This window comes from Triplophysa dalaica, unplaced genomic scaffold, assembly GCF_015846415.1.
Source record: "Triplophysa dalaica isolate WHDGS20190420 unplaced genomic scaffold, ASM1584641v1 Contig13, whole genome shotgun sequence".
Classification (NCBI taxonomy): Eukaryota; Metazoa; Chordata; class Actinopteri; order Cypriniformes; family Nemacheilidae; genus Triplophysa; species Triplophysa dalaica.
The window spans coordinates 94,058-110,814 of NW_026622647.1; the positions used below are offsets into that span (position 1 = coordinate 94,058).

General features: G+C 34.2%; 1 protein-coding gene across 1 annotated transcript; it reads right to left on the bottom strand.

Annotated features, from left to right (window-relative positions):
• Positions 1-11,931: 11,931 nt before the first annotated feature.
• On the bottom strand, positions 11,932-15,335 carry LOC130417098 (legumain-like). The gene is made up of 11 exons (XM_056742400.1): positions 15,207-15,335; positions 14,845-14,941; positions 14,631-14,728; positions 14,153-14,234; positions 13,995-14,065; positions 13,502-13,577; positions 13,019-13,081; positions 12,553-12,622; positions 12,333-12,451; positions 12,135-12,236; positions 11,932-12,031 (listed from the first exon to the last, which is right to left on the bottom strand). The coding sequence occupies exons 2-11, from the start codon at positions 14,908-14,910 to the stop codon at positions 11,990-11,992; spliced, it is 789 nt and encodes a 262-aa protein (XP_056598378.1). The 5' UTR covers positions 14,911-14,941; positions 15,207-15,335; the 3' UTR covers positions 11,932-11,989.
• Between the last annotated feature and the right edge of the window lie 1,422 nt (positions 15,336-16,757).

Sequence of the window (16,757 nt, forward strand, 5' to 3'; positions counted from 1 at the left end):
TGAACTGAATCCATCAAAATGTATTTTATTTAGGCGACTGAATCTACAGTGTTGTGTATGATGCTCCTGAAATAAAACTCAAAGGTTGTGTAGAGGGAAAAAATACAATAAGTTGCAATATCAAAATAATTGCCATGGTTGCAGAATCGCAGTTCTTAAAAGCAATATAAATATTGAATAAATACATACAGTAAACACACACATACCGCATGCTTGTATACACATACGGAGCATATAGAACAAACTGTCTTGTGATTGTGACACATCTGATGGATTTCTCACCGTTTCCAGTGAAATCTCGCTGAAGCAGAAGGTCCAGTTCTATTCATTTGGAGGCCCGAGGCAAAGTTGATCCTGGAGGCCACCCACACGACTCCCATACCCTCCACTTCTCAGGAAAAATAAAGATATATAAAACTGTAAAAATCAACAAGTATGATCTTATTTAAAGTCTGTTTCAATTTGAAATTGCTTTGAACAAATTTTTTATTTTAATTTAATGGTTATAAATAATATGATTATTTATAAATACGTCCTTCATAGGAGCCGCTTAAATAACATAATGGAAGTACTCTGCCTGTTAGGATTTAATAAAGCTCAAGTTTGTTATTCTGTTGGTTTACGTGAGATGATTCATTAAAAAAAGGTTTAGAAGGTACACCTCTCATAAACATACATTAAAGGTGTTTCATTATTATTTGGAGCACAAGGATTACTATATGAGGGCTGTAGAACTGAGTTATAAAAATAAAAACATTTTTTATCTTCATTTGCCTGTATTTGGGTTCAAATCCAACCCATTTCATATTTCAAGTACAAAGATCATACAATCCTTATCATTAATGAAGCCCATAATTCATTATTCATCCTACATTAATATTGAAAAATTGTGCATAAATCATTTCCAGATAACGTTTAAATATTTTATCATTTTATATTGATATGTATTAAACAATATATGAATAATCATGATAATTATTTTGAACTATATAATTACGTTAAATAATATGACGTTAAATAATATGATTATAATATGATTATTTATAACAAATGTGATGCATGTATCATAAGTCAAAGAATACTAAATGATTTTTTGTTTGAGTTCATATTTTGAAACTTCCTCTTCATTGGTTTTAAATGCAAACTAGGTACTTTTGAGTTCGTTGCTTTAAGACTTTGCTTTCTTAGTATGGCTTTTTACAGATCAGTTATTCATAATTGATGATTGAAGATTGAATATTTAAGACCCATGATTTTGAAGCTTCTGTCCCATGATTTGTATGATCACAAACAAAATGTTTAAGTTCTATGATTGAGACTTTTTTCCCCATTAGTGACTTACTGCTTTAATATATTTATTTATGTTACAGATCACTGAAGCATTTGCATGGCTGAAGAGGGGCCAGGTCTCGCTTATGAGGGAAGCACAGCCGTTCAGTCTAAAATACAGATCATATAGCAAGTGTGCTGTCTGAAACTAAGGGAATTAATAATCACTTTTGGGAGGAGGAGATACAGAAGGGATAGAACAAATTCTAACAGAAGAAAGAAACGACTGGTACCCGAGTCAGCTGATAGAAAATCGAAATTTAGACACTGATAAACAAAATCATATTGCTTATATAGTAATGTTTTGTGAGATCTGCTAATGGTAAACCCTGAATGCTGTTGGTCCTCATAGAAAGGTGTGTGTGTAAGAGTGCATGAGACGTTTAGGTTAACAGGTTCATTTAGGTTAAATTCATTTAGATAATAATAATTATATAGTTCAAAATAATTATCATGATTATTCATATATTGTTTAATACATATCAATATAAAATGATAAAATATTTAAACGTTATCTGGAAATGATTTATGCACAATTTTTCAATATTAATGTAGGATGAATAATGAATTATGGGCTTCATTAATGATAAGGATTGTATGATCTTTGTACTTGAAATATGAAATGGGTTGGATTTGAACCCAAATACAGGCAAATGAAGATAAAAAATGTTTTTATTTTTATAACTCAGTTCTACAGCCCTCATATAGTAATCCTTGTGCTCCAAATAATAATGAAACACCTTTAATGTATGTTTATGAGAGGTGTACCTTCTAAACCTTTTTTTAATGAATCATCTCACGTAAACCAACAGAATAACAAACTTGAGCTTTATTAAATCCTAACAGGCAGAGTACTTTCATTATGTTATTTAAGCGGCTCCTCTGAAGGACGTTTTTTGGAAAAGTTGCAAGATTGAACTAAGAGTTTATTTGAGACAATTAACTGTTGTGTATGAAGCTACATATTCACAGTGGCACAGACGAGGACCTCAAGAGAATAAGTAAGCCAATCGTTCCCGAGGCAGCTTTATGAATATTCATCTTCGCAATTGTCAAGTGGACACCACCAGACTGACACATGCTGTGGGGAACTGCCCAAGTGTGTAAGACAGTTGGCCACTGCAATTCATTATGAATCTATACAGTACATGGACACATTTCACAGTGAGTCAATTTGATCTAATAAATTATGTGATAGAGGGTTTTCTAAATATGGAGATGTCATGTATCACGTCAAGATTTTTAGTGCATTTTCTAATAGCTCCATTAGTGTTGTTAAATTTCAGAATGCAGCAAAGTCACCTACACCAACATATTTTTCTGACCTGATCTTTATACACTTTCATAGACCAAGTTTATTTTCATCAATACATTCAGTAATTAATCCGAAATCCCACTCTTTAAGCATCCGTCATCTGAGCTCTTTGAGAATTTATTTTTTACATTTTTTTTGATTAAGTGAGTGCTATCTTATCTTCTTTCGTCTCACAACTCCCAGACCTGTCTTGTAATTTGCTGTCCTGTCCATTTATCTTGTACAATTTCCAACATGTTTCTATAATGAAACTTCAGGATTTTGTTGGTTTGCATCATTATTTGGCACTATTTATCCCCCTTTTAATTATGCAGTTATAATCAATTTATAATTTATTTGTAAAGTATTTATTAATCCTTAATTAACACATTAATAAATGCTTTATGAAGGGTACCTGTAAAGTGTTAGCGTTTCAAGTTTGCGTTTATTTTATTTATAAAAACAATGATCGTTGAATAAGTGCTGTACAGGGGTATAAGTATAATTTAGGATAAACAATAAAAACAGATAATAGCTGAAAAACAATGAAAAAAAAAATGAAATACGGATAAAGGCCAACAGAAAAAATTAACTGTACGGCCCAAATGTTCTCAAGCAATGTCATAGGCTAAAGAGAATAAATAAGTCTTCAATCTAGTTTTAAAATGCCAACGAGGGAGAGGATCTTATGGCATCTGGAAGTTCATTCCTGTCATGATTCCTCTATCATGTCATGTTTATTCTTGGTCTTGCAGTGGAGTCATGGCATAGCCTTAGGGTTTCGTGTGAGAAGGACATGGCTTTGTTTATATATTGGCTAGCCATGTGCTTTCTCATGTCTCGTCTGTGTTTCCCGCCATCTCGTTTCCTCTTTAACTTTTCCTGAGTGTTTAATCCCTGCACCTGCTCCCTATTAATGATCCTGTGTAGTTCTCCCCTATATAATGCCTTCTCGTCTCTTGTCCTGTGCTCATTCGTTTTGTATTACTACTTGTTTAATGGGTCTGTAAGTGGTCTTGGATATTGCTCTTGCCTTACCTAGTCCTGTATGTATTTAGTGTTAGTCCTGTCTAAGTCAAAGTTTATATATTTTTTGTTAGTTACTCTGGTTACCTGTTTTGTCCCCCTCGTGGGAAGTGTTTGTTTTGTAGACATTCTTAGTTTAGTTTTCCCCCATCAAGGGTGTTTGTTAATCCCTTCAACGCTGCTGCCTGCGCTTGGGTTCTTCCCCTGAAATCCGTGACACATTCCTTTGTTTGGATGCTACTACTGCAAAACCTCTATCGGCCTCTTTAAGCAGGACCAGGGAACAGAGGGAGCAATTGATTACCGGAGCGAAGAGATCTTACCACAGAATGTGGTTTAAGCAGGTAAACAATGAACTGGGGTGCTGACCCATATAGAGTTTTAAAAACCAACATCAAAACCTTGAAATCAATTCTGTGTTTAACTGGCAGCCGATGCAAAGAAATGAGCACAAGAGTAATGTGCTCCCTCTTCTTATTATCCGTAAGCAGTCTAGCTGCCACATTTTGTACCCGCTGCAAGCGACTTATGGAGGAATGAGATAGACCGCTATAGTGAGTTATAGTGATGAAGCCGCCATGTAAAAAGTGAGTGGATCACTACTTCTAAGTACTTCTTTGAGAGAAATTGTTTTAGTTAAGCGATAGATCGGAGATTAAAGAAGCTTCAATTAAACAACAGAATATATCTGCTTATCAAATATTAAGTCAGAATCAAAGACGACACTTAGATTTTTGACTTTGTTTTGTTATGTAAGATATTTGGGACCTAGTTGGTTTACAATCTCTGTGACACACATTGAAGATACAAAAGCAATTGCTTCAGTAATTTTCATGATATAAGCAAAGAAAAGAAAAACGAAAGCAAAGGACTCAAAATGGAACCTTTGGGGACCCCACATGCGATCCGTGTTGATGATGAATTGTACTTACCCATTTTAACTGAAAATGTTTGACCTTTGAGATATTAGGAAAACCATTTTGATGCAACCCCCTGAATGCCTCCCAATTAGATGTAGGGATCTGCTGCACTAAGATCCAAAAGAAGTAGGCCTATGATAACTCCGTCCCGGGATTCAAGAAAGGGTATCATTTCTTACTTTCAACAAAGCAGTCTTTGTAATGTGGAATAGCCTAAAATCTGACTGAAACTTATCAACCATGTTGCATTCAGACAATAGAGACCTGTGAGAATCACAGAGCAGGCCTGTCTCAAGCATGTAACATTTAGTGCTGGTAAATTATTGGTCAAATACACAAATAGAATGCGGAAAAATCACACTGACCACTTAAGGTGAATTATTAATGAAACCAACGTATTGAATTTGTGTGAAGGGTAAAGGATCGCAAATGCTGTCCATCTCTCCTAAATGAATCATCGTCCTATATTCATTATGTTGGTTGCCGTGCAAAAATGTAACATCAAAAACTGGTTCTTAACCAGCCGTGAAAGGGACATTGGTGAAAATAAAAAAATCAGAAGACGTTTCTCGTGCGATAGTTTCACGTGCGCACGCGAAATGTTTTTAGTGCTCACGAGAACCTTTTTGCGTCCTCACGAATTACTGTGTGCCTGTTATGCATAAAAAGGCAGTAATGCATGAAGACAGTAACTTTAAAAAAGCCAAATTCATTATAGACAGTTTAGGTCTAGGTTTAGGTTTGTTTGTATAATACAAATAAGTGGTATGGTGGCATTCGTTGACGAATCGGTTATATCTTAAGATCGTATAGTGTTTGTCCATTGTCCTACAGACCGGCAGGCAGCCTGGCTAAGATTAGAGGATTCTCGGCCAGATTTTACCCCGATTTCCGCTCCCGAGAATCTTTGAAGAAATCGGACACAGAACCTCGATCGGGCCCGAGGTTCGGCCCAGATTATTACGTAATGTGACCCGATCTGCTCCGAGAGAAATCTTAGCCGCCCCGGTCATATCAAACATGTTTGATATTTAGGGTTTTAAATCGGGGTGATGACGTTGGTACTTTAGCTACAGACAATGAGCGACAGATATGCAAGATGACGGAGATGACTTACAGACCTTTACAAATGTCGAAAAGCTCCTTCGAGTGTAGGGGAGAGCGGGGCACGTTGTCACACTTTTCGCATTGTGTAACATTTACTGAGCACCATTAATCACAGCAGTATAAATGTTATACCAAATGAAAGAATGACGTCTTGGGCACATAATTTGTATTCATTACATTTGCATATCTTATCTCATTTGGGAGTTGTAGACGGTTGAATAGAGGATGTGCACTTGTGACAATTTGCCCCATCGGCGGGTAAGTTGCCACACTAGATTATCTAAAAATAAGAACACAACTTCTTAATTGTGAATATTGATTTTCATTTTTATATTCAAACCAGAACTGGAAATATAAACAATCATGCCTAGAGAATTCGATAAAACAATTATTTCAAGCCAAATTGTACACATTTCAATCAAAACGCATTACTTTTAACTTTTAACTCAAACGTTCTCTAATCAGATCCATTCTGATATGGTCGGATGTCCTCTGGAGTTGGTAGCCTGCTGTCAGCCATAGCATTGCTGGGTCAGGGTGAGCTGGTGGAAGCAGAAGCATAACTGGGCATGCTAGACAGAGCAGAGTTGGTGCTGGGGCCTGGCAGGGCAGCGTTCTGAATAGGTCGATCTGTGACGTTGGATGGTGCAAACTTGGTTTCCAGAAATACATCTCTGTTGTAAAGTTGAACCCCAGCCACCCTAAAGCCAACCTGAATGTCCAGGGGGTTGCAGCCAGAGGATAGGCAATTGCCACAATCCCAGGAATGTCATAATTTGACATTGTCCTCCCTGGGATGTTCCTCATCCAGGAATCACAAGCGCTTTTGATGCGCCTATTTAGTGGCCTGTAGACAGACCTGTCTTATGGTCGGAGCCGATGTCTATGATGTCTATATATATTTGTACTGGGGCAAGTTGTCAGATGTGACGACTTGCCCCAAAGTCATTGAGACAACTTGCCCCAAACTGACATGTGTGGTAAAGGTGGCTAAATCTTAAGGTTAGCTCAACATAGCACGTCAACTAAAGTATCAAAAGACATGTTATTGTCTCCTCTATTTTGTGCAAAATAATAATTTTAACAAATCTCAATAAAATGTAAGGAAGGAGGCGGGAACCGGCAGACATTAAACATTTATTAACAGTCCCCTCACGGACGACCGCCGGCGAAATAACATAAACATAAATACAAACACAAGTTCGGGCCCGGTCCTCTCTCTTCGACGGTCCGGTCGCTCGTTCCTTTTATGCTCCCATCTCCTACGTGATTCGAGCCCGGTGTGCGCACAGCTGGCGCTAATTCACAATTACTCACCGGACTCGAACCACGGTCTCGCCCCGCCTACTCTACTACAATAATTTTTATCATTCATATCTAACAAAGTTGTATTGCATAAAATATATAGTGCCAATTTTTAACTTTTTACGCAGAAAAATAAGAAAATCGTGCTAATATCAGATGAGAGCGATCTTGACCACATGTGAACAGGAAATTGACTATAGAAGAAGAAGTCACACAAACCGGCTATTTGATTTCTGAGATAGAGCCTCTAGTGTTGGAGTTATGGACAGTGTGAAAACTTACCCATGTGACAACTTACCCCGCTCTCCCCTATATTGTATGCATGGAGGAACAACTTGAGGCAACAACATGATCGTCTTTATAATGTATCCTAAAAAACATACCACAACCGCATAGATAAGGAAAAGATCTGGGCAGATGTCGCGTCGGGTTTAAATGTAAATTAACTGCTAACGCGCAGCTTGTAGTTTCGTTCAACAGATTGTTATTTGTCTATAGGCACAAATACATGCGTTTATGTGTTTGTTTTTATGCTGTATCCTATAATCACATTGAATCATATCACATAAACCCCTTAAAGCGGTTACTATCTCCTTTTACAAAACTGCATTATATGATCCTATGGATATTTAAAATATGTATATATTTATTTGTACACTGGTGAGTCGTTTAAGAATATAAATAAAATAATCTCCCAAGATTCTTTTTATATGAGTTTTGCAACCAGATTTTTTATCTTTCATGATTTTAAAACTCCTGTAGTCGGTTTCGCATAGACATGCCCTCATCGGTTTATATATATTTTTCCCCGGTCTAGAATATAATTTAACATGTTGTTAATTCAGTTACTTATTAACATGTTTAGAGTAAATAATATTGATATTACAGATAAATACTGTTATGGTTGCGTTCTGTTATATTCTGTTCATTATGTATATGCATATTATTTACGATAAATGTGAAACAATAGCTTCTCTAAATTTAACTGTAAGATATGGTTACTCAGATCATTTTGATAACTGACCTTTTGATAGATGTGCACCTAACAGTGATTGCAACTGCACTGATTTAAATGTGGACACTACATTATTAAGACCCTGTTAGTTTATTTATTATTTAATGTACTTTTATTTCTAAACGGACACCTCTGCCTGTGAGGATACAGTTTGATGGTTAATAACTATGACATTCATCTGACTTCAATACACTACATAAAACCGACAAACCTGTCTCTTTGTTATTTGTGCTCTGACCGACACCCAGGGGGGTTTCCTCAATTTCATGACATCAAAATCTAACCTCTATAACAATCGTGTCTTGTTTTATCCTGTCGTGGGTTTTCTTCACTGCCGCTGCCTGCAAATGGGTTCTTTCACACAATTCTTGACAAATATCTATTTTGGCAGCAAATAATGTTGAAAAATGTAGAAATTTCAACAAATCACCATTATTGTGAAAATATTATAATGGCTTTGGCTACTATAAATGTTTTCAAAGAGTTTTACTCTCGCATAGTACAACACAAAACATATATGAACATATTTACTGAGTGCTACAGTGTGATAATAAGAAAGACATTCAAGTTTGATTTTAAGATGGTGAATATAATTCCACCTTAACACCTTAAATTTGTCTGAACAACAAACATATTCTTAAGCTTTTTATTACTTAAGCCAAGTTGTACATTCAAAAAAACAAATGAACGCATTTTCGAAATCATCTTATATTACTTTCTGCCGTACAGACATTTTTTCAAACCATTTTAAATGTTAAAACACAAAATAAGAAGCTCCTCAAACTTTTTGTAATTTAATGGCCATAATTTATTCTTCTTTTTGTTATATTTTATTTGTTTGTAGGTTAAGATATGTTATATTGTTATTCTTTTTTCTATGTTTTTATTTATTTGTTTTATTTTATGTTTATTGTGTCTTTGCTATTGTATTAATCTTCAATGAAAGAAGATTTTTTGTTTATGTTGTTTATACTTTATATATATTTCTGTATATTTGGAAAGAAGTTTAACGAAAGGAAAAAAACGGCGTTTGTATTAGTTTATTAGGAATGTTCTGCCCTCTAGTGGCCGTTTGTGCTGCACCCGAAACGGCGCGAGGCTTCGACAGAGTTTGTGGGGCTGAACCAGCAGCTTTCGGCTTATTTAGTCCTTCATTGACTTTCCCCATATAAAATTGTTTCTTTTGACTACTTTAATAAATCTTCCCTCGTTGAATGAGCCTTTGCGGTTTTCCTTATGTTGTGATGTTGGTGTTCTTAACAATGATATAATAGATTGTATCAGTTTCTGTAGCTATTACGCAGACATCCAAAAATGCGGTTACAGTAATTATATGTCTTTTGTCTTATTTGCTGTAATGAAGAAGCACTTGTAGCTAAAGTCTTTTATTTAAACCTGGAAAGGGCTGCTGCCTGCCTGTCTCCTGACCTGCTATTTTTTTCGATGAATATAATTGTTAGATAGAGCTGTGCACAAACAGGAATATTTATTAATTTATTAAAAAATTAAAAAATGGCCTCTTCTCTTGATGAATGAAAAGTGCAAGGTGCTCAGACCTCTGTGTGCGCGTGCCTGCATTAAGGCAAAAAATGTTGTTCCTTAAAGTTATTGTTAGAGGACCCGTACTGAAGTGAGAAATCTACACTGTAAAAAATGAATCATGGGTCTTGTAAATTCCATTAAAAAAATTAATGTGATGATTAAAAATAGTGTGTATATTTCATTAATGAAGCTGTGGTTTAGTGTTTTATAAATAATATTGAGGAGATTTCACTAATAAAACCAAGATATTATTTTCTCTTTTTAATTTAAGGAAATGTCCTCAATTTTGTAACTTGTTTTGAGGAACAAAATAAAGCTGAAATAAGCTACATATTTCTTTTAAGAGAACTTGTTCAATTACTTATTTATTTGGACACCTTTTGAAATTGAACGGCATAGCAGGTTGAGGAGCCCAGTGTCAAGTGTTTTGAATAGGCTACCATCCTAACATCAAAACTACTGATACAATATCAATAGTTTGTTCTTTTCAGTTATTGTGTTTACATGATGTGTGTACATTGAGTGTGCGTGTAAATATGTAAAGAATTCATATACAGAATGAAGAATTCCCCTGTTTTCTTGCTAAAGGTCTAATAATATGGGTCAGAGAATGCATGTCCAGTTTTATCAAGGCCCTAAAGTTGATTTTTTTTTCAGACTGTTTCTATTGGAATCTACAGTACTGACTATACTGTGTCCTTCTGCTGACCTCTTTACTCCTTTTGGATTGTCCACAAAATGCACATAAATTGATGTAAATGCAGCTCAATATTTTAACCCATTATAGACATTGACTATTACTACACTGAGAACATTGATAGTAATATTCGTGACGTGAGCCATAAACATCAGGAGTTGAGCAGATTGAATTAATACCTGAATTCATTCTTATTAATGTTCAAATATGACGAATACTGTCAGTTTGGAACAACAAATCCATAAAGTGAAGACAAAAATCCGTATCGACTTTGTTTAAAAAGAGTTCCAATGAAAATAGAAATACAAATAACTTCATGTAAAAAATAAGCACTGCACACAAGTTTGGCGACTGTTTTATTCTATTGTGCTTTTTGCTTGTATGTTGCTCACTTCACCAGTGATGTGTTGTGTTTTTCATGTAATTTCATTTAAATACCGTTTTCTTAAAGGGATAGGTCACCCAAAATAATGTGTTTAAGTGTATTCAATAATAAAAAGAACATACATTTAGAGGGTTTTAGCTTTCAACAGACGCACAGTTTGTGAAAGTTGATGATGTGATGTTTTTTACATGTGTGTTAAGGCTCATCCTCTAGCAGCTGACTTCTGTAACATGGACAGAATTGACACATATTTTCGACATTAATAGCTTTTCTTTTCTCGATGGAGGCAGAACAGCGAAGCAAACGCAAAGTCTGGTGTTTCAGAACTCCAATATACAGATTACAAATACAAGTATGTATATTATTAATGAGATTAATATTTATTTAGTTTAACACTAGTTCATTGTTTTCAGCTATTACAAGGACAGTCCACCCAAACCTGAAAGTTCTTTCATTTTCTATCTTCTATTTCGTTTGGGATGATATAACTTTCTGAATTCAAACTCATATGGTTGAGTGTTTATAGTTTAAAAGCTTTTCATTGGACAGATCATCTGATGATAAATAGAAAGGATTGATGTATTCAGAACTGTTGATTCATATCGGTTGAAGTTATCAAAGCTTATATCTTCTAAATGTGAATTTTGTCAATTGTTTTCAAACATACTAACTAAGATATTCATACTAAAGCCAAATAACTTTAATATGTGATTAACTGTCAGTTGTTAAGAAACAAACCCAATCTGTTGTCCAATATGCAAATGAAATATTTATGGAGTTGTTTAATAAAAGACCACATTCTTTATGTTGCCGAAAATCTTTTTAACAACTGACATTGCAATGAAAGCGCAGCAATATTTAGCTGCACCTGCTGCTGATTCTTTTCTATTACTTCAATATGAACCACTATCACTTTAATCAAAACTTTATTTGTGTGATTTTTACTTTACAGTTTAGCAGACATTGGTTTTGCTGCAATATATTTACATTAGGATGATTATTGGTTTCCACATCAACTTGCTTGTTTATCCTAATTCTAAATTGATCAAACTGAGATCTTAATGTACCGTAAGACATTAAAGAAGCTCACACTGTGATTTTTAGGCCCATTCCAGTTTTATTGTTGAAGTTTCAAGCTCTATTTGATCAAAAACATGCAGCATTGGTCAACAGCAGAATGTTTTTTTTTTAGCATATATTCAACGCAAAACCAGAAATTTTTGTTTAATGATTTATTTGAATGATAACGTGTGTTATGCTTCAATCAGTTTAATTCTAATCATAAATCTAGAGAAACAAACACAAGAGCTCTTCCGATTACACTTTCTTGCGTTGTTTTCTTCAAAAACAGGCCGAGCAGTTTAGCTGTTTACTTCTGCAGAAACTCATTAAGGAAATGCTTCGTCGCGTCCTAAAGGCAAAAAATAAACATTAATGTGACTGTGTGTGCTTCAATCGTGTTTTGTTAAAATAATAACAATGAGTTATGAGTTAAACTTTTGAAAGTTTAATACCAGTTTCCCAAAAAAGCAGGGACAGGCACCAGGATTCTCCTCTATGTGTTTAGATTGTTTGTCCTTCGACAGATCATCGAATGTTTGTGTTTCATAGTCAGCCTGTGAACAAAAACACATATTTGTCATGTCTGCTTTGTGAATGAAATGAGATCAGAAGAATTTTATCCTATAAATGCATCAGCAAGAAGCACAAACCTGATCAAGGAAGTGCAACCAAGTAGATGAGAATTTATCAGAGAGGAAGACGTCTATCTTCTTGTTATAATCAGTGGGAGTGATCTCAGTACCTCGAGAACATGAAGCCAACACAAAGACTGCATGGATGACAGATTCAGAAAAGATGAAAAAAATGGATTATAGACACAGAACTTTCAAATAAAAACCACCGTGAGCCTTATAAGGGAGCTTAACTTGCCTTTCTCATTGTCAGTCAATTGGTTTTTGAACAAGTTTGCAGAATAACTGCTGTCCACGAATATGATCATCTGCAGAACAAAACATAATGAAGATATTTAAAATGACCAGCAGTTCATTCTCTTTAAATGATCTTTAAAATGATAAGAGATCTTTGCTCTCATTTAGGTTCAATATGTTATTAAACAGAAGGGGTGCTTCATCTTTACTGTCTATCATTGCTCCTGTGGTGTTGCTTGATGATTGTTCTGTATGTTTCAATGGCTGAATCTTTTAAGATTATATACAGATCATCATCATCATTTGAATAGTGCTTTATTGTGTATTGCTGTAGCCAAAGCGCTTTACAATCATATGAGGGGAAGGAGTTCTTAATATTGAAGTGATAATTCATTAGAGCATTTGCCCATTTACACAAGTTGTGTAGAATCTCTTTATTAAACATATGTAAATATGAATTGATGTACCTTGGAGAATTTATTGTGGGCAGTCATGTTCTGAATTGCTTCAATGAATTCACTGGCATGAAGCTGTCATAGAAAAACAGAATTAATGTTATAGAAGTCAACAGGTTGTCATATTTAAACACAACAGGTCTATGTCTTAATCCATGTGTTCACATATAACATCTTGAACCCTGAAATAACATCTTAACTCATAATTAATCTTTGCTTTTCACTATATTATATATACAATATATAAAATTTTGAATCAGTTTGGTCATTAGAATGCTGCTTTGTTTTAAAAGTGAATCACTAAATGACTAAACTATTGACAATAAATGATGGTTATTTTATATCATAACATTATGGCTCATTATTACACATTTAGTCATTTAGCTTTTATCCAAAGTGACTCGAAAAACTATTATTATTATTATTATTATTACAAATATAATGTTTATCGTGTCCCTCCTAAAAGTCTCTCGAGTCTTTGCTTTTCATACTTACAGACTCCTCAGGAAATTCAAACGTGCTTTCCGTCCCTAGACCGGTCATGTAGATGTAGATGTTGTCATCTTTACAACTGCATTAAATAAAAATTTTAAGATGATTATTTATTTTAGCACTTTATTTTACAGTCCTGTTATCCATGTACACTAGTGTGTAACTGTAATAACTATCCCTAAACCCACCTCTAAACTTATACCTGACCCATATTAAGTACGTGTGGTTATCATTATTTTGTTGGGTATAAGAACTATAAGTACACTGCAAAAGGTCATGTACTGTAAAACGTGCAACCATGAGAACAGTTTCCAAAATCTAAGTTGATCAAACTGCTTTTTGACCTGCAAGTGGTGCTGTCACTTAACATATAAAACCTATATATGTAGATATACACACACACACACGCACACACACACACAAACACACGCACGCGCAGACACACACACACTTTCTGTATAGCATTGAAAGATTTCTTCTGAATAGACAAACAGACCTGTCTATGACTTTCTTATTAGTGCACTCATTCCCTTGAAGAACATTCAGGAAGTTCTGTGGGGTCACATCCTGTAAAATCATTTTTTTCATAAGTCAAAATAGTTTTCAGATATTGAATATAAACATCAACATAATATTTGACATTACAAACGTTACCTTTCCAGTGTAATCCTTCAGAACTCCTTTATACACGTTTTCATTACCCAGTACACTGAGAATGCGTTGCTTGTGGTGGTTACTGCAGGTAGAGAAAGAGAAGAAAAGTGTGAAATACAATTTCCAACAATCTGTTTTCTATATTCTATGATCACTTGTTTGCAGAACTGATAAAACTATTTATTTCATTTCTAAAACTTTTTTTAAACAGACTTCTGTACTTTACACTTACACTGCACTACACTTGATGTGTTACATGACAATAAATATAAAAGGAAAAAGTCTAACACACTTATAAGTGTTTTTCTAATGACTGGAGCAGTGATGGTGAATTTGACTGAATTTACTGTATAGTATCTATTTCTCTCTGAGAAGCTAATGTGTCAGGGCTTCATTACACTGTTGTTTCATAAACAGGTTAATGTTTAGCAGTGACTATTACATTCAACCACGATACAAAACTGAAAATATTACTCACTTGTGATTATCAGCGATGTCATCATACATCATCGTCACAATCTGATCATCAGGAATTTCTTGTCTCTTAATCAACTGATAGTGACAGCACACATTGGCCTGAAACACAAATGAAACAAATGATTTCCATGTGTATTTACAGTCATCACATACAAGCTGAAGGACAGCACACATAGAGGATTCATTATCATGAAAATGACAAAACAAGCACGGACCTGATGTTTGTAATTTTTCCAGCCCTTTGAGCCGGCGACAAGGAGAACCCATTTTTTTCCAGACATTTCTTGATCCTTTTCCAAATAATGTTGCGTTCTGAAAACCAAAGAGAAGATCACAATAAGTAGACTTTGTGTTATAAAGTTTAGCACAAAATTCAGCTTTAAACTTTACAACACTTAAGAGTTGCTTTTGTTAAAAAAGTCCTGAAATATCAATCACTCATCGTAATGTGAAAACTACTTGACATTAACTTGTTCAATAAATGTTTATGTTTCTAATTGTCCTGATAAAATCTGAATGCTACAAGTGTTACTCGAGATTGAGAGAATAAAGTTAAGAAGAATGTTGTCCATCATACCTGCGTTGAGTATCAGGTGTGTGTCTGTCCAGTGGTTTTCAGGTGTTTTAGTCTGATAATCTCTGTCTTTATATAGGCAGTAAACTGCGCTCATTTGAGATGGTGGGTGGAGAATACAACGGGTCGGAGCGGCTCTTCACATTATGCAATACTTTGATTGGCAGTTACTTCCTTTTATTTCATCTATTATCAGCATTATTTAGACATAAACATAAATGTGCACTTCACAATTATTACAAAACTACAATTTTACTAAAAAAATATTTTTTAAATGCATTACGAACAACAAAAAAAGACTAGATGGGAACTCCTTTAATATTCTTATTATTTAATTATTTAATTAATATACGAGTCTGACTTTTTTAAGCTTCAGTTAAATTTCAACAGAAATTAGTAGAAAGCCTATGAGTATCCCTCGAAGGCAAATATAATCGACGTAAAATATGCAGACAATGAAGACTGTCACAGACATAGATCATAACTCATTGAGACATTACCAAAACTCAGTTATACAGCATGGCATTTTAATGATCTCTTCTTTCCTGTAGCTAGTGGTAAGAGCATTGTGTTAACAACGCAAGGTTGTGGGTATAAATGTATAGGTTAATGCAATGTAAGTCGTTTTGGATAAAAGCGTCTGCAATACGTAAATGTAACTGCATCATTATCTCATGTCAAATCTTAAAAATGTTGGTAAAAAATGGACAAACCCACTGCTGGGCTAAAAAAAACCAGCATTGGTTAATTTCTGCCCAATGGTTGGGTTGATCCTTTTTATACCCAATTCTGCATAGATTGAAATAAATGAAACTTTTTTTAGAGGGATCACATCAGATCCTCACACACACATGATGAATGAATGAATTCCCAGACATCCTTTAGAAACAACTTCTATTTACTGAGCAATTTCATCTCACTCTGAAACTTGTTCTATTAAAATGCTTCTGTTTATTGAAAAATTGCTTTAAAAATTAAACTAAAATTAATACAACGACAAAATATATTAATTTATCTACAAGAACACTACAAATAAAACGATAATAACTGTACTGATAATAGCAATTTCATCTCACTCTATTAAATAAACACTATTAAAATGCTTCTGTTTATTAAAAGTCAAATAAAATAATGGAATAAGATGGTTTTCATCAAACTAAATGATAATTAAAATGCCTGAGAAAAATGCACATAACAAAACTGCTTTAAAAACTTAACTAAAATTAATACAAAAACAACAAGAACACTACAAATAAAACGATAATAACTGTACTGATATCCTGCAATAAATCCGGTAATTGTTCAATGTCTATAATGTTTAGGAATAAATCTCATTTTGAAACTATAGATTGTGTTGAAGTCATTGAAATTTGGTGCTGAAGACTGAAATAAAACGTGTCTATCCCATACATTTTATATTAATGGAAATGAATTAGTTAATTTTATAAAATATAATCTCATTTCATTTTCCAAATAATGCACAGATTTGTTCTATAAATATAACAAGTATAAAATAAATGAATTAAGACTACCTTTATTATAAAACAGCATCTC